A 27,303-nucleotide genomic window follows, 5' to 3' on the forward strand; every position below is an offset into this window, starting at 1 on the left:
ATGGATCTCCATCATTGCCAAACTCCCTCCCAAGATGAGAAACCCGGGGTAACGGTGCCATTCCCCTTCCAACAGGAAGGAGGGCACGGTAGCCAAGGAGACCTTTCCTCAGTCAGCTCAGACTCTCAAATACCCCACCCCCTTACCCCCGGGGCAATGCCACACACAAGATGGCAGCGCACACCTACCGGAGGGAGCGAAGGCGCCACCGCTGCAAGGATGCCGGCTATCCGACTGCGGCCGATGCCATTGGCTTAACCCTGGAACGCGAGACAATATGAGACTGAGCGCAGCCAATGAGGCGCCGGAGAGCGCGCACACGACAGGGATCCAGATCGACAGTTGACAGTAGCCTTCCGCTACCTTCTGAAGTCGCTACGTAACCGGCCGAGGGGTGTGGCAAAGGGAAGAATAGCCAATGGTTGCTTCTCTCGGCTGCGCGGGCTAGAAGACCCAGACTCCGCCCACTTCGGGTTTAGCCTTAGGGATACCCGGGGACGCTCGGAAGCGCGTGTTCCGTTCCCGGTGAGGCGGGAATCTAGCGATTGTAGGTATCCGGCAGGTATTTGAGAAAAAAAAAAAGGTTGAGGAAATCTCCTGGTGTGCCGGAGGGGTGGAGGGAAGGCCTGAGCCAGTAACCCCTAAGCTGGGCAGGGAGCCAGGCCGCAGGTCTGATGGAGGTGGCCAGACTAGGCACCTTGATCGACCCGGCGGCGGAAAGACTCCCCCGCTACCGAATTGCGGAGTCGTCCTTCCTCCAGCGCCGCCTGTCCCTGGGACCATGATGCTTGTGGCCGTTATTGGGGAAGAGGGAGGAGGTCGGCCTGGGGCAGCTGGGGAAAAAGCAGGAGCAGCCGGCCCTTGGGGGCGTGGGCCAGATGGGGGTGGGGTGGGGTGGGGTGCTCCTGTGTGAGTCTGCAGCAGGAGCACCCAGCGCCTGCGCTGCCCTGTCCCGAGGCGCGTGGGCCCCACTGACACCCTACCTCTCCCTGTCTTCCCTCTCTACAGTCTGGGTTGAGCCCACGTGTGGTGGAGGCTGCGCCTCGGCCGACTGAAGTCCTGCTCCAAGAGCCAGGGCCGCCGGCACCCAAAACCCCTGGGGCGTGGGAACGAAGTCTAGGAGTGTTGAAACAAAATAGGAGCTTTGGGATCTATAGCTATGATCCCACAGGGACTAGGTGAACTCCTGCCTTCTCAGCCAAGGCCTCCTTTCACCAACCCAGGCTTTATAACTAAAAAAGTCAAATCTGTGAAGGTATTATTTGTAGGCCTTGATTCAGCAACTGAAACCTGTAGCCCAGCTTCACTCCCCTTCAAAAAGGTGTAGAGCAAAACGAATACATTCTCCATTTAATTGTTGACAAAGAGGAGTCTCTGGGAAAGGGATAACAGTCTTTGTGCCCCAGTATTAGTCAAAGGACAGACAGTGGTGAAAAAGGCATGATCAATTCAAGTCTGGTGTTGGTGACTCAACAAGATGCATGGATTGATAGAAGAATTTGCTTCGTCTTTTTTGTCAGTGCATCTGGTTTGACATAATAAAGAAATCTTACCTATGGAAAGGATGACCCACTAGTAAAACCTGGAAGTTACTTTTTCTCACAGGTATATTTCTGCCATTAAGTATAGCAGTGGGGACCTGATCAGAAAATTGTCAAGTTTTATTTTTTGAAGGGGAAACAGTAGTTATTCTCATATATTTAACTGCTTTGGTGTTTTTAAGAGAAAAAAAAGTTGTACTTTAAAGTTATTGGCTACAAGTTGGAAGCTCATAAAAAATTAAAATAAAATTGTTTTGGTCTTTAATTGTATTTTATAAATTAAATAGCACTTTTCTGGTTAACCTGGAACTACAGGTTAAATGATAATAATGCTCATAATGCCTTATGGTATTGACCTTAGGATAACACCTGTAATGGCATTATTGCAAGTATCCTTATACTCTTCTTGCAGATGAAACTGTTGCTTTGAGAAGTCTGATGAAAGTTTGAGTATGTGACCTGTAGTCACATAGCTAGTTAGTATAAATGGAATTTTAACTCAGGTCTTCTTATTTCAAGTTGGTTGCATTATCCACTATAGTAATCTGCCTGCCATTTCTTAGAAGTCTAGATTTAAGTATATCATTTATTTTTGGTGGGAAAAAACCTCTTAGTGTTCAAGTTGAATGGCTATTTTGAAAAATTAAGATGGCAAAAAATTAATATTTTCAAATGTGCACTCTTTTTCATTGTTTTCCATATAGTGTTTTACCGATTCATGGATGCAAAGAATGAAAATGTTTTCATTGTGAAGAAAATTCCTATTTAATTTGCCTACAATTCTGATCAAGCCTTTGAAGTAAAATTTGAAGATTAAACTCCACATGAGGTTTGAACATTAATCACATCTTATGGTTTTTTATATCATGATTTCCAGTCTGAAAATTCATCAGACAGAGTTTATCAAATAAGAAATAAATGTTATCTCATGACTGCCAGTGCTTTGGAGGAGGGAATATGGAAGTCAAAGTTGGATGCAAGTAATGTTTTCCAACTATAGTCAGTGCTTCCTTTGATATACCTGTAAATCTCATTCTGAAGAGTTTGACTACAACAACTACTGCAAAAGATGGAAGAAAGAAATGGTAAGTTGAACAAAATTATTAACTTACTCATTAGAAAGAAAACTAAAGAATGTTTTTGAAAGCAGTGTGATTTCAGCTTGGGGAAATCTTAATGTCTTGGTACCTTTAGTTACAATATAATACTATATTAAGTTTATTAAGTGTCTACAGTGTGCCAAACATCCGGTCTTTCTTGGGTGAAAATGACTTTTCTAAATTAAATGACCGTTAAGCACTCATATAGTCACCAGACTCAAGAAGACCTGAATTCGATTTCAGCCTCACATAACTTCTAGCTATGTGACCCTGGAAAAATCACTTAACTTCGGTCTGCCTTGGTTTCCTCAGCTGTAAAGTGGGGATTAAAAATAGGATATACTCTCAGAGTTGTTGTGAAGATCAGATGATATACTTGTAAAGTGCTTAAGGCACAGTGCTAGTATTTAAATGCTTAATAAATGCTAACTATCATGATTATTTATTATTAATAGGATATATCGCTTAGGATTTTTGTGAGAATCTAATTAAATAATATTGTAAAGTGCTTAGTAGAGGTCTTAGCTCATAGTAGACTCATTCCTTCTCTCTCACCAGAAGGGCCTTAGTGTGATCATAATGCTTGTTTTAATCAACATGTATTACTAGGTGCTAATCATTTGCTGGTGCCAGGAATATAAAAACAAAAATGAAACAGTCTTTGACTGCAAGGAACTTATGTTGTATCAGGGGAAACAAGATGTAAACATAAAGATGGATAAAATATATTCAAGGAAATGGAGGGAACAAGAAGGTCTTGAAACTGTGGAATCTGAAAGATGTCAAAGGAGTTAGTACTTGAACTCTGAGCTTTGAAGGAAATTTCAGGTTTTTGAGGTAGAGGTGAAGAAAGAGCATGTACAAAAACATGGAGATAGGAGATGGAATATTGCTGATGACCAAAAACTCTATTTAATAAGTATTAAGGAAAAGTTTGAGGAAAGGTAAAGAAGGTTGAGGATTAGGATCTCTAAATCTAAGAGGGGCTACACTTTTACCCACTTCCTTCTAGTTTGTGAGAAGTTGCTTCTTGCTTAGGTTACCCTGAGCCTTCTTATCACTCCTTAATCTATACAAATTCCCAGATCTATTCTAAATATGCTAAATTATAATCCTCTTATTTATAATAAAGTTTACTGTCCTTGTTCATTTCTCTCAGCTTTGAATCAGTGTCTGCCAACTGCCAGCCCTTCCAGGCCTAACTAGGCTTTTTGGCCTAAGCAGGCTTCTGGGCCTATACAGGCCTCAAAAATTGGCTGCCTCTGTCTTCAGCCACACAGAGGAAAAACACAGCCTCTTTCTGTCTCAGGTCTCTTTCAGCTTTAAGTCAGTTCGGTTATTCACTCTGTCCACTGCTAGCCCTTCCCGGCCTCGCTAGGGTTTTCGGCCTAAGCAGGCCTCAAAATGGCTCTTGGCCCTCTCAGCCACCACACAGGAAAAACTGCCTCTTGCTTTCTCTTTCCTGTTGATTTTCCCCCATAAACTTATTCCAGAGACTCTCCAGTTCTCCTCCTTCACCTGCCACTGGGTTTTTTCAGTGTTCCAGGAAACAGAAACATGGGGGGGGGGGGAGGACAGGGGACACGTGGACACACCCTGCTGCGCAGGTCAGCAGTTAGAAAACCCAACTGACTCTGGCTACCCAGAATTCCAACAGGCCACCTTCCCAAGATTCTGTCTGGCTTTAAAGAAACCTTATCCACTATTCTTTGCCCTGTCCTTAGCTGCTAAGATCCCAGTTACTCCAAATAGTCCTCATTAGCCTAATTAATCCTAATAGTATTCAGGTACCAGGACATCTTATGTGGCTTCCTTCTACCCCAATACTTTTTTGGTGGGATAGGAAGATTCTTTTTTGTGTTGCAGAAAGCTTTAGAAGAATGCTGAACCCATTTATTTATCTTTAGCTTTTATAAAGGTTGTAAAACAAAACAACCCAGCTCTTGAATCTGACCCATTAGAGACAAGAATAAAGATCTCAGCTAAGATTAGGTCAGTGAAATGACTTAAGTACTGCCCTGCCTTCACTGTAAAGAACTGCTCCAAAGGTGAGGGATACAATACTTGAAGGCTTTTTCCAAATGACATTTTTTAAATGGGCAATGTGCTATGGAGGATTTAGAGCACCCCATTTGGAGTCACCCCCTTGATCTTTCCCTATCAGTTACTGTCATTGGGACTTTGAGCAAGTTTCTATATCTTTTCTATTCTCTTCTGCTTCTTTCTTTAAGTTTTCTATAACTTTTCTCTATTACCTGCTATAACCTCTCTTTGTTTCCTCATCTGAAAAATAAAATTGTTATACTGGATGACCACTTAATTTCTAGTTTCAATCCTGCAGTCTTAAGAATAACATTATGAAATATCTGGTCCTGCTCTTTTATCAGTTTCTCTTCCCTCTAAATTTGGGCAAATAGAAGTAGAAAATAGACTGAAATAAAGTAATAAACCACATGCCAGTTTAATAATCTGGTACCACTTCTAGGTTGCATAGTAGATAGAGAGCTGGGCCTGAAATCAGGAAGCCTTGGATTCAAATCTGGTCTCAGATCCTTACTAGCTATTTGACCACGGGCAAATCATTTCATCCTATTTACCTCAGTTTGCTCATCTTTAAAATGAGCCTTTAAAGGGGAAAAACTGGCAAAACACTCTTAGCATCTTTGCCAGAAAAACAGAAAAAGGAGTCACAAAGAGTAAGGCACAATTGAAAACAATTTTTCCAACAAAACAAACCATTTCTTAAGACAAAAGGTATCAGACCAACTTTCAGGATTCTTTCATTCATGGTTTTGTGTCTTTTTCTGACTTTGGCCTTTTAGATCAAAACATGATGGAATATTCTATACTTATCTGTCACAAATTTTCAGAGAAGGAAAACGGTAAAAGAAGGCTTGGCCAGAGCATTATGGAAAGAAAGGGGAAAGGAAGAAGAGACAAAAAACCCCAAAACCCCATTGTGGGATAACAATACTATCAAAATTTTGAGAATTAAGCCAAAATAATATTGTTCAGAAGAGTGTTAAGAGAAGTTGCAATAACTTTCACAAATAAAGCTATATTGATTAGTGACTATAACAGTTTCTTAGATAACCTTTTTTTGGTAATTGGCTTTTTTATAGTATAGTGCATAGCATAAGCATAAATATAAGTTTTTCCTTTCAGAATATCTTACTGATAAATTGACATTTCCAAGGGAAGGTTTCAAATGAAAGTCACTGAACTGATGATTAGAAATCTTAAATAAGATTTGACTTCTGTCTAAATTACTTTTTTCAACATCTGCCACTTTTTCCCTCAAGCCAGAAGAAGAGGGTGATAAATTATGCTGTCAGATTATGGGAAATTCTTCAACAAACAATTCCAACAGGATTGACAGCTGTTCAAAAATAATTTTTTAATCCTTCACACAAATGTCTGCCACAAATAAAGAGAACCCTCAGAAAATGTTTTTAGAGTTTGTTGGCTAGAGATGTGAGGCTGCAATTCCTAAGAGCATCAGTAAAGGAGAAAACAGGTTTGGGACTAATAAAATACCCCAGAACAGTGATGGGCAAACTACAGCCACGTGGGCCAGATGTGGCCCCCTGAAATGTTCTATCCAGCTGCAGGACATTATTCCTAATCTGACGAATACAGTGAGTAGGATACAATACAATGAAACTTTGAAAGAGTTCCCTTAGAAACAGACTGACATGAGCATTTCCTTTCCTTTGGCCCCCTCTTTAAAAAGTTTGCCCATCACTGCTCTAGAACAATCTCTTACCTCAGAATGAGCTCTTTGAGACCTATGGGTTTTTTTTTTAATCATTTACTTTTTTAAAGACTTTTTATACTTAGTAATCTTTAGCAAAAAAACAGCTCTTCAGATAAAGTAATTTAAAATCCATTATTTAAGATTTATTAACATTAATACAGTAGTAACAAAATCTGTTTGTTTCCATTTCCTCATCTGAACTGTATATTTTTCTAGATTAAAAAAAAAAAATCCTTGCCTGCTGGCTTAATACCGATTCTAAGACAGAAAAATGGCAAGGGCTAGGCAATGGGGTTAAGTGACTTGCCCAGGGTCAGACAACTAGGAAGTGTACAGACAAATTTGAACCCAGGACCTCCTGACTTCTCCAGCTCTTAACTCTGTATCCACTGAGCCTCATGGCTCTCACCTCAGAATGTTTTGTTATCTGCCTTCATATTTAGAACAAATGTTAAATTCACTCAGAGATTAGTGAAAATAAAGATGTAATATATTTTCACCATCAAAGTTAATGGACCCCCTGATATCCACAGACCAAGAAGTTCATAAACCCCAGGTTAAGAACCCATATCCTATGTAGGTTTTTAGTCCAGCTCTTTATTATAGTCTAGTTTTGGGGTTTTTTCCTATGTGCATGGTCACACCAAACTCTTGATTTTTATATTAGGCTATGCATAGCACATATATGCATCATTGTGTCCTAGGGCTATGTGCAATGAGCACAGCTGCCANATGGGGGGAAGGAGCCTAAGAGATCGCTCCCAAAATGGAGTCTCAAAGCTTAGCTGACATCTTGCTGGGTGGGAAGCATTGGGATGCCTTTGACCAGGGAATCGGGGTATCAGTGTCCAAAGAAAGATCCTCAGGAAGCCCTCAAGACTGGATTTGAGCTGAGATGTTCTCCTCTCCTTCTCTTAGTCCTCTGCCAGAAGTCTTCCTTCTACTTCTTCCTCCTCCGGAGCCTCCCAGAATCCTCTCTGGTCCCAACTGTCAGTAACTGTCACCAACGGCCTTCTTCTGGCTCTTTTTTTGTCCTATACCCCACCCTTACAGTATCCTGGTTTTGTGTGGTGGGACTTTTTCTAAAAGTCCCACTTAATTCATGCATCACTATTTCCTATTCCTATCTTATGTTCCCCTTTCCACCAAAATAATAAATCCTTATCTTGTCTTATCACTATATTAATTATCTATCTATTCCTATTCTAAGACAGGTTTGGAGAGGTTGTTAAGGGGATGAGGGTTGTGATTTATATAACAATATTTACAGGGTACAAAACAATTTTGTAACAATGTACAGATTATCTTTAAAACTATCTGGGTTTGGCCCAAACAGCGTTCTTTCAGTCTAGCAGAACAGATATAGTTCTAAAACTTAGTTTCTTCCTAAATGTTTTGTTTTATAAATTAGAGATTTTCTTGATGTTTTTTACCTTTTGTTATATTTATCGGGAACTGAACAACCCTTCACATTCCTTCCCCATGCCTCCATCCTCTTCTTTTTTTTCAACACAGAATACATCCAAGCCATGACCCTAGTGAATGAAGCAGTTACAAGTAACACTTTACTCATGACGAAAGGTATGTACATTTTTTTTTCTTTCTTTCTTTCTTTTTTTTTTTTTTTAAACCCTTACCTTCCGTCTTGGAGTCAATACTACGTATTGGCTCCAAGGCAGAAGAGTGGTAAGGGTAAGCAATGGGGGTCAAGTGACTTGCCCAGGGTCACCCAGCTGCCCCCGATATGTACATTTTAACATCCATTCTTGTGTGATCTAGGTATTTTTTCTGCATGTGGCAGGCTATCCAACCTTAATGTGGTATTTGCTAACTTAAGACAACAAGAGATACAGTGAAATATCCACTTTACTGAGTTCACATAAATCCTGATTTGCAGGGGCAGGTAGGTGACATAGTGGATAGAGAGCTAGGCCTGGAGATTAAGGGGTCCTGGGTTCAAATGTGACCTTGGACACTTACTAGCTTTATGACCCTGGGCAAGTCATTTAACCCCCCATTTCCTATCTTTTACCACTCTTCTGCCTTAGCACCAATACAGAGTATTGATTCTAAATGGAAGGTAAGGGTTCTTTTTAAAAATTTTATTCCAGATGATGGTTTGTTTTCTAAAATGAAGATTCCCACAAATTCAGTTCCCACCAGGAACTGTCTCTTCCTCCTTTACCCAATAAAATAACAAAAGAGAGATTCGAGGTTATAATAAAGTTTCATTATTCCTAATTAACTTGACTTCTAAGAGACTTGGCCATGTTAAAGTGAGTTTAGATGAGGATGATATGAAAGCTCTATATGACCAAATAAATATATCCATAAAGTTTTTTCTTCTATAGCAGCTTTGTTCAAGTGTTAATTAGATGTAAAGGAAAATATAAAATATTGAACAGATTTTAATTAGAATTGCAAGTTACCATAATAATTCCAGACAATTTTAAATTCAATTTAGCAAAAGCTTATTTAGCACCAACCATCTGCAAGGGATTTTGCAAGACACTGGGTTATAGAGACAGAATGAAATTTTTTCTGCCTTAGAATACACCGACTTGAATTGTTTTCCTTTGTAATCCCTATTTCAAATTATTATGAATATATGATCAAGCTTCACTAAAATTTTGATATCTACTAAGTTCTTATAAATTATAACTACCTTTATAAAATGCAGATGACTATAAACTAGTTTAGCTGGAGAAATTTTTAAAAAGCATTTCCAAGCTTAGTACCACTGTAAGGTTAGGTACCAATTGCCTTTTATAGCAGGCTGCTGCAATCAAGTATCATCCATAACCCTAAAGGAAAATGACTGTTTATTTATTTATTTATTTATTTATTAGTTTGTTTGTTTTGGTGCCGTTAGACAAATGCTGTCTCTGAAATGTAGAAGACAAGGGGTAGTAGGTGCAATCTCGTTGATGGAAAGAGAAAATTTGTTTCTTTAAAAAAATAAATTGCACAATTTTTTTTGAAAGGTGAAAATATTGAAATTTACTTTTTAAATTGAGTATGAATGTGTCACTAAACTATTATTGTCATCTAAGAGATGTATATTTTTTAGTTTTAAAAGGTTTAACAAATAAATTCGAATCCCTCTTAATTTATTTCTCTATTAGTAAATATTGCTTTTCTGAGGCCCAGAGGGTGTAATGACTTTTTATGACCTTGAGGTTATAATAAGCCATCTGAGAGGCAGGAATAGAACTCGGGGCTCCCCAAGCTGGGCCTAAAGCACTGATTACTCCTTAAGATACAGTTCACTAGTCTATAATTATGTAAATGTAATCTGTGCCCTAAACTATGAAAGCAAAATAGAAGACATTATTTTTTAAAAGAAATCATTGCACCCTCCACCATGCAATTTAATTCTAAAATTAAAAGCCAGAAAGTATTTCCATTTCTGACAATCTACCTGGAAATCTTATTTTATTCATATGTATTAAAAATATATTTACATATATCCCGCAGAAAAATTAATGTGAAAAAAAGAGATTCTTGTTTACAGATAGGTAATTCTGGCTGTTTTAATTATTTTCTAGTACCTTTGCAGTTCTCATGTTTCATATTTGGCTTCTTATGCTTAATTATATCAGATTTCTTATCTCTCATGGGATTCCTTCATTCTAAATTTATTAATAAACTTGATGATAATTAGAATTTGGTATAGGGCTTTTTAGGTTTACAAAGCATTTTCTTTGCCCACAAGGTTACTGAAAAGGCAATCTGGTATAGAGGAAGGAATGCTGGTGTTGGAATCAGAAGAACCTTAATGGTCCTGGGGCATGGGCAAATGCTGTTAACTTCTGTGAGCCCCAGTTTTCTCATCTGTAAAGTAAGGACAGTACCTGTAGTGCCTATCTCATAGAATTACTGTGAGGATCAAATGGGATAATCTGTGTTTAAGTGCTTTATAAATTTCAAATTATTACTTAAATTTCCTTATATGTGCAACATGTGCACATATACGCATACAATTGGAGGAGCATGTAACCAGATCATTGACTTTATTGGTATTAAAAAAAACTGCCTCTACCAATATATTTGGCACCTGCTCTGCAATTTATGAGTATAAGAAAGTTGCCTGGGTCAATGGCAGGTTAATCAACATGTAAGATCACACATCCAAGATGTCATGGGCAGAACATAGTTCCAGTTCATCTTGATTCCAAGGTCACCATTCTGTCCACTATACTATATTGCCTCCTACATGAGGCATCATGGTATAATGGGGATAGACATGTATTTCCAAATGCTCTTTTATCTGCTTGACCTTTCTATATGATTAATCTGTACCAGAGCATCAATATAACGTAATTGTATATATGTTGGGTTGAAGATAATCTTATTTTAAAGGACCATAAAAGAAAAATCCAATTTAATCCACATACATACAAAGGAATTGAATAAGATTACTTCCATTACTTAAATGGTATGAGAATATACCACATAAAATATGACACATTTCTTTTCAAAATTAACACAATATATAAAGAATAAATGCAACATCTAATGAACATGAATATATTTCATTTATGTATTAGAAAAGCTGAGGGAGAGAAGGGGGAGTAAAAAATGAAGTCACAGATGCAAAGGTGGAAGATACAGAAAAAGAAAAGAGTGCATATAAGGAGATACAGATATGGGTACATGAAAGATAAACACATTTTAGGAGAGAAAAAGTTTCAGAAAAAGATACCCAAAGAGCAATATAATCACTTCTGAAATATCAGTCCATGATGTGGCATTTTTTATGGTGTTATAGCTAAAGCAATTGAAATTTGCTTTAAAAAAAAATGTTGTGATTTTACAATTGTAAGCTCAAATGGGATATTTACTTGCCCCCAGTATTTGTTCCATAATGTAGGTGGATTGAAAATTAAGCATAAAGACAAATTTAAGCCTATACTAAATTTTTTCCATTTTATGCCTTTTTTGTGTAGCGGTTAAGTTTTTGGGCCTAATCTTAAGGTCTTTCTCTTGGCTTGTACATCTCAGGAAACCTTTAGTCACTCTGGTGAAGTGGTTTTTATGTTGATATGATTTTTGTTCACATTTAAATTCTTTATACAGATGATGATATAACTGACAGGGACAGTGAACAAGAAAGCAAATCAAGTATTTTACCTCCAACATCACAGGAAGACTCCAATTCAGAAGACTCCTTGATTTTGTATGTATACAAATTAAATTTATTTATAGAGTTAATTAACATTTTATGTCTCATAAAGGAAATTTTGTCATAAATTGAAATTGGGGTCTTTTTGACATAGCAGATTCTTTGCCGTCAGTGACTTTAAAAGATAACACTTGAATTCATTAAATGTTAAAAAGTGCTAGTCACATTATTCTGGTAAAAGTTATCTAATTTCTATATCCTTAAGAATAATATCTCCATTTATTCTCAAATTTATTTTGATGGCACAGTGAAAAGTGTTAAAATGGCCACCTTTGGATTTTGGTTAAGATAATTTTTCCCTGTGTCTTTCTTATAAAAATGAGAGTGTAGAAGAGAGACCAGAAAGGCATAAGGTTAGTGGCCTCAGGACAGGATAAAGAAGTTACTTTAGGAAACACTGCTGTGCTGACTGCTTCTTCCTACTGTGTCTCTAGTGTTAGTGAGAATTCCTTAAGTAAGAAGAGGAAAGAGTGGAAGGCAAGAATTTAGCTCCAGGTCATTGGTTTACAGCAGCAATGGGCAAGAAAGCTATAATGTTGCCTTATTTTTTCTATTTGAATATTGAAAGATGAAAATTCTCCCTATAAATTTGTGAGGGTCATTTTGAGCATTTTAAAAATATAAACAAGCATTGAAATATCTCAACTTTATTTGAAAAGAAATACAAAGCCTATAAAAATAATTTCTAAGAAAAACCAAGTGTTCGAAGGTTTTCTTATTAACCTAGATTAACAAGAGAGCCAGTGTAGTTAAGTGCCCTTCTCCCCCTCCTGTGGGGGGGAAGGGCAGCTTCAACCTAGCAGATCAGGGTCACCCTTTCCTTATCCAAAACCCTAATTACCCCCTCTAGTTTTTCTTTTTACTTCTTAATATAAGTTTTACCTACAATATCTGTGTCTGGAAATTATTTGGGGGATACTCACTGCTCAAGTCTGGTCATCTAGCTGGAAATCCTGTCAACTGCCAGATTTAAGAAGATCACCTTTCTCAGTCCTTCAACATTTAGATAACTAGCTTCTACTTATTCCTCTATCAGACCTGTGAGGAATATAAGTTAAAGAAAAGGGGAACATCATTAGAGTTCAGCCTTAACAGAAACTTACCAGAAGTACCTCAGTAACCCCCTCCTTTCTCACTGAAGCCTGTCAATCTGTGTCTGTAACTTGAAGGTTACTGGCCTTGGCATAATTATCTGCTTCTCCAAAATATCTGTTAGTGCTTTCTTTCCTCTGAGTAGAGAATAGCCACAGAGTGAGAAGTGACTTCCATTTTTTAAAAGAAAAACTTTCCTGAGGTAATGTTTTTCATGAAATGGCATTTTTAGAAATTAAATATTTTTTAATGTATGAAATTAGTACAGATACTGCAAGATTAAAGGGAAAAAAGAATATTAAGCTTCAGTTTGATGAAATGTTATTAATTTTCCCCAGTTGTTATAGATATCATTCTGACAGAAACCTATGGGTAGAAAAAAACATTTTGGAAGACAGAATTTTGGTGGTTTTATGCTATCTTATGGAATCTTTAGCAAAGTAACCGGATTGTCTGTAATAGTTGCATTCATTGTTTGAATGTCAGCATTAGGGTCATTACTAAAACTACATTGTTGATTTTTCTCCGATTAAAAAAAGGGGCAAAATGTCGCCTTTGTTTATTAATTTGTGACTTCACCCATAGCTATTCTTGCCTCTGAGTGGCACTTTAACAGTTTTAAAAATAAGCTTTCAACTTATTTTCAAGTACATTCACCTCTACTGACAAGAGACAGTAGAGTGTAGTGGAGAAAACACAAGGGTTGGATGCAGAGGACTTAGATTCAAGACTTGTCTCTCCTCCATACTACCCGTGTCACTTTGGTCAGGTCTCTGTCTAAACAGCAAAATGATGGCTTAGATGTAGGAGAGTTCATGCCTGGAGGATTGGACTTAGAATCAGGAAAGCCTGGGTTCATATACTGCATCAGACACTTAGTAGCATTATAACCTTAAAACAGTGAATTAGCTTATCTATGCCTCATTTCCTTCATCTCTAAAATGAGAGGGTTGTATTTGATGGCCACTAAGGTCCTTTCCAGCTTTACATCCATGATCTATCCCATTTCTGGGCTCTGTGTCTCAAATAAAGGGTAGACTAAATTATTTCTCATTTTTATTCTTCTTATCAGGGTAAGAATTTGATGTCCATCCCCTATTTATACTGATGATAAAAAACAGAGGTCAAGCTGAAAAAACTTTCTGACTAGAATTCCAGGTATTTCCATACTCCTAGGCCAATGATAGGCATTCAAAAAAATTTTATTGACTCTAATTGAATTTCTTGATCCTTAAAGAAACTAGAAATTGTGAACCAATGATAATACTAACTATCAATTTGCCATATGGCATAGCACCTAAATTCATAAAAGAAAAGTTAGCTGAATTGTAAAAGGGCCCTGGGGAATAACAATAATTCTGAGACTTTAGCATTCTTGTTTCAGAGTTGGACAAATCTAATAAGATAAGTAAAAAAGAAAATATGGAAACAAACTTAACTGGAAGATTTATGACATCTTCTGAATAGGACTATTAAACAATGTACATAAAATTCAGCATCAGATAGTGCCTTTAGAAAAAATAGACCATATCAAAGGACATAAACAGGTAGTTTTCAAAAGAAGAAAAGCTATCTATAATCATATAAAAAAATGATCTTAATCACTATTTTTTAAATCCTTATCTTTCTGTGTCAGTATCAATTCTAAGACAAAAGAGGGACAAGGAGTAGGTAGTTAAGTGACACACAGCCAGGAAGTATATGAGGTCGAGTATGAACCCAGGTCCTCCTGACTCTAGGCTGTTGCTTTATCTACGGTGCTATCTAGCTGCCCCCTAAATCATTACTGAGTAGAGATGCAAATTAAACCAACTCTGAGATACCATCTCGCACCTATTGGATTGACAGAATATGACAGAAAAGAAAAATAGCAAATGTTGAGAGGGATGTGGAAAATTTGGGACACTAATGCACTATAATTGGAATTGTGAACTGATCCAGCCATTCTGAAGAGCAATTTGAAACTGAAAAGGACTAGAAAATTATGCATACCCTTTCACCCAGCAATATCACTACAAGGTCTGTATCTCAAAAAGATAAAAAGAAAAGGACCTATTTGTGCAAAAATATTTAACGCAACTTTTTTTTGTGGTAGCAAAGAATTGAAGGGATGCTTATCAGTTGGGGAATGGCTGAACAAGTAGTGATATATGATTGTAATAGAATGCTGTAAGAAATGACTAGCAGGATGGCTCTAGAAAAACCTAGGAAGATTTATATGAACTGATGAAGAGAAGTGAAATGAGCAGAAGTAGGAGAACATTGTATGAGATAATAGCAGTATTGTATGATGATCAGCTACGAATGAATTAACTATCTGATCAATACAGTGATCCAAGACTGTTCTGAAGAATTTATGATGAAAAAAATACTATTCCCTTCCATGAAGCATACTTCGTTTACATTCTTTATTTTTCTTGAAGGCATGGTTTTGGTTAGTTTTCTTTTACAACATGGTTAATATGGAAATATATTTTGCATGACCGCACATGTATAATCTATAGCAAATTGCCTTCTTGAGGATGAGAGATTAGAAGGAGCTAAAATTACTAGGGCATAGAGAAGCTATAAATGTAAAAAAGTAGAAATACTAAACACATCCTTTAACAAGAAAGAGATAAATGGAGACAGTAGTGACATATGAATAAATCAGTAAGTCAAAGAAATAATAGAAATTATAAGAACTGGATAATGATAGTGGAAGTGTACCATGATTTCTTTGAAGCTAAAATAATCGTCAGACAGCTTTTACTAAGTGAAATTTAACCATGAAGAGGACGAGAACTACAGCATGTTTCTTGAAGAAATAACACAATCATGCTGGATTTTTTTCAAGAATATGGAAGATCCAGGCATTTCTTTTTAAAGAGCAAGAAAGGAGCCAGTAGATAAAAAGATATTGAAGATTATAAAGAGAAGAGATTATCATAGGGTTAGGCTACCAAGAAAGACAGAGCATTGTTTCAAAGGCACAAGTTGAGGGATTGACCTTGGCAGGAAAAAAACAAAAACAAAACTGTCTCCTCATCAGAGACTAGAGCAAAGGAGATAACAGAAGTGATGTGGGGTTGTAGACTTGGTAAGAAAACCAAAATGGATGGACTAAGATTTCTCTTTCTAGAATCTACTTATTAGATAACATAGGAAAGACTACATTTTTTACTCTATGATTAGTAACTCTTACCTGACCACTTTTCATAGTACTCTACTTGTAATTATAAAAATTAAGCTAGGTAGATAACTGTAAATATAAATCTTTGGTATTCTAATTTCCTACTAAGTGAATTTCACTTCTACTTAAATGTTAAGATACTTAAACCGTAATGATTTTTGAACTCAAAACTGTTCAGGTAGCTTCCAGATAATACTTGTTTGAGACCTAAGGCAATCAGAATTCCTTCTTTCTGTAGCATTTCCTTGAAAATCATCCTTTGTCCCTAGAGATGAAAAGCTGTATTTCAGCAGTATTAATACTCCATTCCCTTACCCTCTTGGAAAACAGATCAAAACCTAAAAAAATACCAGTTGAAGAGAAGGGAGACAAATAATGACACTGGAAGAGATGCCAGAGAAACTAGTTTTGGAACATAAGTTATTGTGTCCAGGCAAAATGAAAATGGCAATGAAAACTGTATTCATTATTTACATAGCACCCAAATGTACAAGTCATTTGACAGTAATAGCCTGAGCCAAAACAAAGAACAAAATCATACAAAGCTTTTTATAAGCTGAGTGTGGAGGGATATGTATACAGAATGAGACTAACAAGGGGGATGATCCTGGATAGACAGAGGGGAGTTCTGAGGCTTTAGTACATGCTAAAAGATTTCATAATAGAAGAAAATGATGCGAAAGAGCATAACTGATTAGAGGAGGAAGGAAGCTTCAGATATTTTGTGCAGAAAGTAAGGCCCAAAGTGGCTTTAGGAGATAGAGGAATTATAAAGGTTGTCCAGACTCAAAAAGAACAAAACAAGACTAAAAGACTTGTTCTTTTGTAAAATAAGGTCTTGGCATCACTCAAGTAGGTGCAACACAAGGTGTGAGGTTATACAAGAAGTAAATAAGATTTTACCCTCCTATTCCCTGCTCCTTCCCCCGCCATTTTTTCCTATTTTTAAAAAAATATATATTTGTTACATTAAAATACCCAGGGAAAAGTTATATTTATATATAAAACCATTCCTTACTTCTTTTTATCAGTTCTTTCTCTGAAGGTAGACATTCTTCAAGCTATTTTCTTTTGCTCTGTATAATATTCTCTTGGTTATGCTCATTTCACTCTCAATAACTTCATATAGGTCTTTTCATGTTTTTTAAATTTCATCATTTCTTACAGCAGAGTAATATTCCATTACAATCATATGCTACAACTTAGACCCATTTCCAATTTCCTCCCCCCTATTTTCCCATATATTTCAAGCCATTTCACAAAGAATCTAGACGCTTCTGCAGGACTTTTTCAATAGCAAGGAGTTCAACAAGAGTATCAATCCTGATGAGGCTGTTGCCTATGGTGCAGGTATCCAGGTGCCATCTTGTCTGGAAATAAATCTGAGAATGTATAGGACTTGTTGCTGCTAGATGTCACTCCTCTTTCCCTTGGACTTGAAATTGCTGGTGGAGTCTTGACAGTTCTGGTCAAATGCAGTACCACCATTCCCACCAAGCAGACTCAGACCTTTACTATCTAATCTTACAATCAGCCTGTTGTGTTTATTCAGGTTTATGAAGGTGAGAGAGCAATGACAAAGGATAACAACTGCTTGGCAAGTTTGAACTCATGGGAATCTTCCCTACCCCAAGGGGTGTCCTTTAGATTGAAGTTACATTTGACATTGATGCTAATGGCATCCTCAATGTCTCTGCTGTGGATAAGAGCACAAGCAAGGAGAACAAAATGACTATCACTAATGACAAAGGTCATCTGGGCAAAGAAGACATTGAGTACATGGTTCAGGAGGCTGAGAAGTACAAGGCTGAAGATGAGAAGCAGAATCAAGGTGTCTTCCAAGAGTTCTCTTGAATCTTATGCTTTCAACATGAAGACAACTGTTGAGGATAAGAAACTACAAGGCAAAATTGGTGATGAAGACAAATAGAAGATCCTTGACAAATGCAATGAAATAATCAACTGGCTGGATAAGAACCAGACTGCTGAAAAAGAAGCATTTGAACATCAGCAGAAAGAATTGGAAAAGTTCTGCAACCCCATTATCACCAAGCTGTACCAGAGTGCAGGAGGCATGCCAAGAGGATGAGTTCCAGGGAGATGGAGCAACCCCATCTGGAGGTGCTTCTTCTGGACCTACCATTGAAGAGGTTCACGAAACATACCAGAAGAAAAAGCATTCCACACAACTTTCCAAAGATTGAAGGACTCAAATTTGTAGCCAAGGCAGTAGCAGTTTAAAAAGTAATATTTATGCTACTGTGTAAATCTGGGTATTCTGAATTCTTGAATGTGTGCAGAGGAAGAAGTGAACAACATTGCACTTTATCAGTACTATATAAAAACAAATGGAAATGCAATTCTTGTCCTGGAGAATAAAAATCTATTTAAAATTGACTCCATAAAAAAAATGACCTTGACACATGAGTGAAGGATGGATTGGATTTGAGAGACAGTTAAGGCAGGATCCCAGGTAGTAGGGTATGGTAGTTATGGTGAAAGATAATGAGGGCCTGAACCAAAGTTGTGGCTATATGAGTAGGGAGAAGGAGAGGTATCTGAGAGGGAGAGAGGAGATAGGAAGAAAGAATGTAAAGATAACATTGGCTGAAAAAATGGTGGACGCCATACTAAGAGCAAGGGTCATAAGTAAAGAGGTTTGGGGGACAAGATAATAATGAGTTTTTTGGACATGTTTAGTTCAATATGCGTATGGGGACATCTAGTACAAGATGTACAAGAGGCAGTTGGAAATGTGTTACTTGGCTCCACAGAGAGACTAGGTCTAAATGTATAAATCTTGGGATTATCTGCATAAAGATTATAGTTAAACTCATGGGAGCTGATATCTGCATGTGAAACATGATAGAGCAAAAACAGAGGATCCAAGGTTAAACCTTGCAGGGCATCTCCAATTAATATGGGTGATAGGATGAAGAACCAGCAACAGAAACTTAAGAAGTGGTTATAGAGATAAGAAAAGAGCTAGGAGAGAACCAGTGCCAAGATAAGCCAGAAGAGAGGTATCCAGGAGCAGAAGGCGATTGACAGTTTCATGCTATAGAGATCTTTCTCTGCTCCTACGTCTTAAGAGATTTTGCTGCCAGAAAAAGGCCTGCCATGGAAACAGCAGCTACAGAGGCATGTTAGATATCTTTGTCTTGCCATGGCTCTCCTTCAACAGCAACTCTTGCTGTCTTTATACTCTTCTAGTGTCCTACCTCCTTTCCTGGAGAAGTACTGCTGAGAATAGTCATAGAAGCAGCAGGAACAGCTACTACTGGTTCTTTTGAGTACTCCTCATTAGTTTGGGTTTTGTTTTGCGTTATCTTCACTCTTGTGCTTGGGCATTCATTTTTGTCCATGTCTGTTTGTCAGTGTATCTCAGCATGCTTCTCTCTATGTCTCTTAGTTCCTAGAGATTGGGGACAGGGACAAGTGAATTTCTTGATCCTTAAAGAAACTAGAAATTGTGAACCAATGATAATACTATCAATTTGCCATATGGCATAGCACCTAAATTCATAAAAGAAAAGTTAGCTGAATTGTAAAAGGGCCCTGGGGAATAACACAATAATTCTGAGACTTTAGCATTCTTGTTTCAGAGTTGGACAAATCTAATAAGATAAGTAAAAAAGAAAATATGGAAACAAACTTAACTGGAAGATTTATGATATCTTCTGAATAGGACTATTAAACAATGTACATAAAATTCAGCATCAGATAGTGCCTTTAGAAAAAATAGACCATATCAAAGGACATAAACAGGTAGTTTTCAAAAGAAGAAAAGCTATCTATAATCATATGAAAAAATGCTCTTAATCACTATTTTTTAAATCCTTATCTTTCTGTGTCAGTATCAATTCTAAGACAAAAGAGGGACAAGGAGTAGGTAGTTAAGTGACTAACCCAGGGTCACACAGCCAGGAAGTATATGAGGTCGAGTATGAACCCAGGTCCTCCTGACTCTAGGCTGTTGCTTTATCTACGGTGCTACCTAGCTGCCCCCTAAATCATTACTGAGTAGAGATGCAAATTAAACCAACTCTGAGAGGGGTCAAATTTTTAGATAAGTCATCCATCCTATGGCCTGACTTTTCAGGCCAACAGAATCAGTACAAGGCCTTGCCAGCTGTATTCATTTTGATGGGATCCAGATAAAAGACCCTGTTAAAGATCCTATTTCTCTGAGTGGCTCCCGGCAGAGACAGAACTAAAAGCACAAGATATGAAAAGCTATAGGATTTTATGATAGTACAAGGCTTTAAGTTCGGATCCCTTTTCTTATTTGGAACTATTGTGTTCACCTTTTGTATTGCCCTTTCACCATTTTCATCTGTGTCTAGAGGTCTCCAGTGATAGATAGTCAAGATAGAGTAGCAGATAATGTTGGACTTAGAATCAGAAAGGCTTAAATTTGATTTTTGCCTCAGATTTGCTTTGTAAGCAAACCTAAGGCTCAGCTTCCTCATCTTTAAAATGGGGATGATAATAATAGCAACTACCTCACAGTGCTAGTAGAAGAAATAATTTATATGAAACTCTTTGCAAAGCCTTAACATATGCTATTCAATGTCAGCTATTGATAATAATAACTGAAGGGAAAATGGACAAATCCAGTCAACTCACATTCTAATAAAAAACTGCTAGTTTGACTGCTTTTTCTCTGAATTTGTAAGTGGGTGAACTAGGCATTGCTTCAACTGGGAATTTAATAAGTGATGTAATAAACTTTTAAAATTTTTACATGTCATTATAATTTTTAGTAATCATTTTCTGAAATTTTGCCCTCCATGTTCTCTCCTTCTCTCTCTCACCACTCTCCCTTCCTCAAGCTTGGTAGATGATATAAGTTGTACATGTGTTATCATACAATACATATTTCCTTGTTCATCATGTTGTAAAAGAAGAAATATATCACTTACATTAGAGAAAAATTAATGAAGGAAATAAAATGAAATAATACTATGCTTCAATATGCATTCAGATTCCATCAGTTCCTTCTATGGTAGTGGATAAACTTTTCCATTGTGAGACACTTGGAGTTGTCCTCAATCCCTTCATTGCTGATAAGTAGTTAATTATTCACAGTTGATCATCATATATTATTACTGTTTAATTATGTACAATTCTCTCCTGGTTCTGCTCACTTCACTTTTCATCACTTCATATCAGTCTTTCCAAGTTTTTCAGTGATCATATTATTTGCCATTTCTTATGGCACAACAGTATTCCATTATAGTCATATGCCACAACTTGTTCAGCTATTTCTCAAATGATGGACATCCTTTCAGTTTCCAGTTCTTTGCCACCACAAAAAGAGCTATTATAAATATTTTTGTGCAAGTAGGTCCTTTCTTACTATCTTTGATCTCTCTAGTAGTGGTATTATTGGGTCAAAGGGTATACATAATTTGATGGCCCTTTGGGCATGGTTCCACGTTGCTCTCCAGGATGGTTATATCAGTTCACAGCTCCACCAACAGTGTATTAGTGTTTCAGTTTTTCCATATCCCCTCCCAACATTTATTTTCCTTTTTAGTCATATTTGCCAAACTGATAGGTGTGAAGGAGGTACCTGAGAATTGTGCATTAATTAATTAACTACTTAATAATGATTAAAAACATTTTTAATGTGACTAATGATAGTTTTAATTTCTTTTTTTTTTTTTAACCCTTACTTTCTGTCTTGGAACCAATATTGGTTCCAAGGCAGAAGAGTGGTAAGGACTAGACAATGGGGATTAAGTGACTTGCCCAGGGTCACACAGCTGGAAAGTGTCTGAGGCCAGATTTGAACCTAGGACCTCTAGGCCTGGCTCTCAATCCACTGAACTACTCAGCTGCCCCCTAGTTTTAATTTCTCTACCTGAGAATTGCCTATTGGCTAGAATAAACTTAATGTATAGTCATGAACTACAGAGTTCCGGGTATGTTTCTGAATTGCTAGAGATTTATAATCTGAAGTTAGGAACAACTGTATCAGACTTAAATGCAACAAAATGTAGTTATTTCAGGTTCTGACTTGGGTTTGTAGTGACAGTGGCAGAGTATGATAGGACACCAGAATGCAGGACTACCATTATGATGTCTGTTTTCTTTTTAAAGGTATATCTCTGCAAATTTTTGTCACTAATCATTCTGTCATTTTTAACAGAACCGTGGAGGACATAGCAGTTCTAACTTTGGAAAATGAAGTTTCAAATTATGAAGAGAAAATACTAGCTTTCAGTCTGCCTTATCAGAGTCATGACTGCTGTGATGCATGTCTGCCGAAAATATCTCTCTCCTCCAAAGTAGAAAACCCACTCATGGTCCCCATCTTATGTCGTTTCCAAAGGCGACATGCAAAGACAAACTCTAATTATGCCACATTCCATGTGAATTATAAAACCCCATGTGGAAGGAGTTTGAGAAACTTTAAGGAAGTTCACCGTTACCTACTTGAGACAGAAAGTAGCTTTTTATTTTTACATCATTTTTCTTTCAATACCTATGTGCAGTTGAATAGGAATACACTGAAGAAAGAAGTCTTTGTTTCTGACTCTGATATCAGCCATGGAACTGAATCTGTGCCTGTTACCTTCTGTAACGAAATCGACAACAGAAGGCTGCCACACTTCAAGTACCGGAGGCGGACGTGGCCACGTGCCTACTACCTCAACAATTTCTCTGGCATGTTTAGTAATTCATGTGACTGCTCAAAAGGATGCATGGATATGTGAGTAGAAAAATAGGCATTTTAATCAGTCTCCAGCATTCCAAAGGCCTTTTCCCAAGGGAATTTTTGCTGGGTAGCCACGTGGCCTAATGCCCTGGGTGACCTGAGGTGCAAGGGTGCCCTCTGAAGGTTGATAAAGGAGAACAATCTTGTTAAGCCATTTAGGTCTCCAACCTCCAAGGATGCGCTTCACATTTTACTAATTTTAGTGGGATTTCCCTTAATTTAGCATCATGGATTATTTTATATTTACAAAGTATTTTTAAATGATGCATTTGTGCATTTGTTTTTACTTTAGAAATATATACCTGTGCCATGAAGTTCTAAAGCTCATGATCACAGGAACAGAATAATATAAAATTGGGAAACAAAAAAGTACTGTGAAGAGTAAACTTTGACCTAAAGATATATATATCTATGAATGAATCTACAACTATACATAACATTGTTATGTATGGCTCATGAATTTGATCTAATTATAGTTATACCCAAAGGTTACAGCTAATATTCTTGGTCAACAATTATACAGTCATTCAGAGTAATGTCTGATTTTAGTATATTTTTGAACATTATCTGTAACCTACACTGTCTAAAGATGTTCACAAATACTTCCATTGGAAAGGATAATTACTAGTTGTAAGTGTCTTTGTCTTATGTAGGACTCGGTACACCAAAGTGTTGAAGATCCTGATCCCCACTTTGAAATATAAGATACGTGAAAATATATTGTCATTTAGTGGTGCTTTAGTTTTAATAATGGCACAAACATTCATGTAAAACAGAACAACTATATTAAGCTCTTTATCTGTGCAGAGAAGTATCAGCAATATAGACTCGAGTTGGAGTGACCTTTTAGCTAGAGATTCTCTAGTCTAATCCTTCTAGAAGTTCTTCTAGGGTTTCTAAACTTAAATAGATTAAGGGAATGCCACGGACATAGTATGCTTGGATATCAGCAACACACTTAGCCAAATCTCTCATGATTTCCCTGTGGATATGATGAAGAGATATGGATTACAATTACCGACCTGATTGTGACTGACCAGACCCAATGAGTGCTGATGGATATCACTGTGGAGAGGTAAGTATTGAGTTGTATGATAGGGGTCTGACCACATTCTGTTGGACATTTTTGTCAGTGGCTTCAATGAAGGCATAGATAATTTGCTTATTGGATTTATGGATACTTTGAAGCTGGTAGGGATGGCTTATAGCATGGATGATAGAAATATAATAATAGTAACTTTTATTAAATAATATTTATGTATCACTTCATAAATTTAATGTGCTTTCCTTACAACAAACTCCTCTTCAGATATGTAATACAATTATTATTGGCCCATTTTTAATAGATAAGTAATCTGAGTGTCAGAGAGGTTAAGTGACTTGCCTGGGCTCATGCCTACTATGTGAAAGGACTCTCCATTCTATCATTTAATTGCCTAATTGATAAAGAAAAGATCTAGGAGTTTGTGGGCTATGAACTCAGTATTGGACAGCAATATCTTGTGGTAGCCAAAAAAGTTAATGCATTTTTACATTACCAGAAGCATTCTCTCCGGGGCAAAGGAGTATTTGGCTTAGGTTAGATCACATTTCCAGTGTTGCATCTGGTCCTGGGCACCATATTTTAGAAAGGACATTAATAAGCTTAGAATAAATCCAGGGAAAGAGAATGATGAGGTGACTTGAAGACATAGGATATAAGGATGAGCTAAAAGATTTGGAGATGTTTAATATGAATAAGAGAATAAGGAGGAAGAATGATAACTGCCTTCTAGAATTTTAAGGGTCATCATGTGGAAACGGGTTAAGTCTTAGTTCTGTTTTACCCAGAAAGGCAAAATTAAGACCAATGGATCAAAATTATAGTAAATGATATTTCAAATAAACATAAAGAAAAAAAATTTTTATTTTTTTTAAACTGTAAGATTTAAATTAATATCCAATAACTCCAAATATTATATTTTATAAAGTTTATTCATAATTACTCGAAGTAGAAAGAAAATAAACTAAAAGAAATAGTTCAAACCTAATTAACTAACAAAAATAAGACCAGATGAGTAAGTTCTTCTGACTGCCCAAAAGCCCGCTTCTGCAGCTGCAGACGGGAAAAGAGAGAGGAGGGGGTGGGGGTGGGATCACACAAACTTTTAAAATGAGAATGAAAGTGGGATGCTGGGCTTTAGAGTTCTGGGGAGCAGATCCTAATTACACAAAACCCATGCCTTTCGTCTTAGAATCAATACAGTGTATTGGTTCTAAGGCAGAAAAGCAGTAAAGGCTATGCAGTGGGGGTTAAGTGACTTGCCCAGGGTCACACAGCTAGGAAGTGTGCTGTCAGATTTAAACCTAGGACCTCCCATCTCTAGGCCTGGCTCTCAATCCACTGAGCCACCTAGCTGCCCCTTAAAGAAAATTTTATTAACAATTGTAGCTGTCGAAAAGTAGAATAAAAAGGAAAAATGAGTTATTTTGTTGCTGTAGGTTTATAAATGAAGATTGGATCACCATTTGTCCAGGATGATATAAATAGGATTTGTTCTTTGAGTAGGAGGAGGACTCCTTGACTGTAGTTCCATGTTTCTTCATTTTACGGATGAGGAGACCAGGTCCAGGGAGCTTAAATTACCTTGCTGAAAATCTCTGAATGAATTATTAGCAAATTTAGAACTAAAATCTAGGTCCAATTATTTTTTATCAAATACTCTTGATACTATCCACCCACCTTCATATATACAAACATTTATGTACAGATTGAAATTTTGATTGCCTGATTATCAGACCTTGCCTAGCCACTTAAGTAAAGGAAAAAAGATTTGGGTAGCTAGATGCAAGCCCAATCTTTTCATGTGCCATTGAGGATACCTTATAGGCATATACAAAAGTCTTTTTTTTTTTTCAGGATTGATAACATGTCGGTTCATCAGGGCCAAGTAATCTGAGTCATATTTTCATTTAGGTACTTTGAGAAGATAGTGGCCTAACCTATAGGGTATATTGGTTCAGATTTATGGTAGGTAACAAATTTGAGAACTATGGAACTTTCATCAGAAAATTTTATAGAAGAACAAGAAGGGTTGATATAAGTGTATAGATATGATAGTGACGGTTTCTTTTTCTAGTGGTTATGTATCTTACTTAGATTTGAGAAGAAATACCTAATTCCTAGAGTAAGTAATACTTCCATCCTGGCAAACGGAAGCTGTAATATCAAAAGGACAAAAGAGATTCCAGATCTTCCCTGTTCAAGAGAATGTGGTTCTAATATATTTGGAAATTGTAGGAAACTTAAGCTACCAGAGTGAGGAAATAATTGAAGCAGAATAAAGTCTTGGAATCATACACATGAATTGGAGTCATGTCTTTCCCTTTTTACCAGGATCCTGGGTTTTTAGGAAATGGGTTATGTTGTAATGGCCCCAAATGAACTTGCAAATTCTACTAATATCCTCTACAGTATGTTTCTCCTTTCCCTTCCCCACTTCACTGCTCTCCTTTTCCACTTGCTAACCTTGTGCTTATATATTTTTACTTCTCCTATTGCCCGACTTTTAGAACAAAATGTGCATGCCTCCAGCTGACAGCAAAGGGCTATGATGAGAGTTCTGCATATGATCAGAATGTTAAACCCACTCATGGCTATAGCTATAAAAGACTGCAGCAGCCAGTACCCAACGGGTAAGAAGTATTTGTGTTTTGTTTAAGGGGGATTGTAGCTGGTGAGGGGTTTCCTCTTTTACATTATCCCCTAACATTAATTGTCTTCTCGGGTGTATATATTTTGTATTTTTATTCTCCCCCAAGAGAATCTCCTTGAGAACAGAGATTGTTTCATCTCTCTATCCTGAGTGCCTGCCACATAGAAAGCATTTAAGTGCTTATTGCTCATTGATTTATAGAGGTACAACAAAATCTCATATGTCTATGATGGTAGTACTAAAAATAGCTGCTTTAAAAAAACAAACAAAAAATATAAGTAGTAAGTTGGTTCTTGAAATGGAAAGTTAGACACTTATACTCAGTAACACTCATCATGCCTGTTGCCATTGTTCCCATCCTTCAAGGCTCTTCCCAGATGCTCCCTTTCTTGGCCCTACAACTAAAAATGATTTTTTCTTTGTTTAATCTTATACCTTATGATTCTTTTCTGTACTTAGCCTGTGCTGATTTGCATTTTACTTATCTTTGTACATGGCTTATATCCCTCTATTACATAGCATAAGCTTCTTCATCTTTGGCACTCTTCCAGCACCTAATGGTACCTTTTGTATAGTGGGCACTTAATTTTTTAATAAAGTAGGTGATTTTTCCCTGCTACAAGAGTTGCCTACACCTGGAAATTCTTTGCTCATTAGTTAATTTATATGGAAAATTGACAAGATCTAAACTATGGAAATATGTACTGGCATTTGCAAATTTAAATTTAGCAATTATTGTAAGATTTCATCCACTTGGATCACTTGAGATCAAGGGTAATCAGAAGTCTGGAATTCACTTAGAAGCCTCCTTGTGGTTCCCACCCTGCCTTCTTCTCTCATTATTTTATTTTATTTGCCTTTAAATTTTCTTTTTCATTAAGAACTTAAGGTGTCATCTGGATAATAAAGGGCTGACCTCAAATCCAAGAAGACCTAGATTCAAATCCTGACTTTGATTCATCCTATCTGTGTGACCCTCAGCAAGTCATTTAAACCTGCAGTTCTCTAGGGAACTCCTTAAAGACCCTAAGTTT

General features: G+C 37.0%; 1 protein-coding gene across 1 annotated transcript in view; it reads left to right on the forward strand.

Moving 5' to 3' along the window:
- The first annotated feature begins 781 nt into the window (after window positions 1–781).
- The window catches only part of SETDB2 (SET domain bifurcated histone lysine methyltransferase 2), a 93,310-nt gene continuing 66,788 nt past the window's right edge, over window positions 782–27,303 (forward strand). The window contains exons 1-6 of the mRNA XM_044668944.1: window positions 782–889; window positions 1,009–1,178; window positions 17,145–17,205; window positions 17,495–17,678; window positions 21,956–22,568; window positions 26,127–26,249. Of these exons, the coding sequence (XP_044524879.1) occupies window positions 782–889; window positions 1,009–1,178; window positions 17,145–17,205; window positions 17,495–17,678; window positions 21,956–22,568; window positions 26,127–26,249 (1,259 nt within the window). The remainder of the gene's footprint in view (window positions 890–1,008; window positions 1,179–17,144; window positions 17,206–17,494; window positions 17,679–21,955; window positions 22,569–26,126; window positions 26,250–27,303) is intronic.

Source organism: Gracilinanus agilis, chromosome 3 (genome assembly GCF_016433145.1).
Source record: "Gracilinanus agilis isolate LMUSP501 chromosome 3, AgileGrace, whole genome shotgun sequence".
Classification (NCBI taxonomy): domain Eukaryota; kingdom Metazoa; phylum Chordata; class Mammalia; order Didelphimorphia; family Didelphidae; genus Gracilinanus; species Gracilinanus agilis.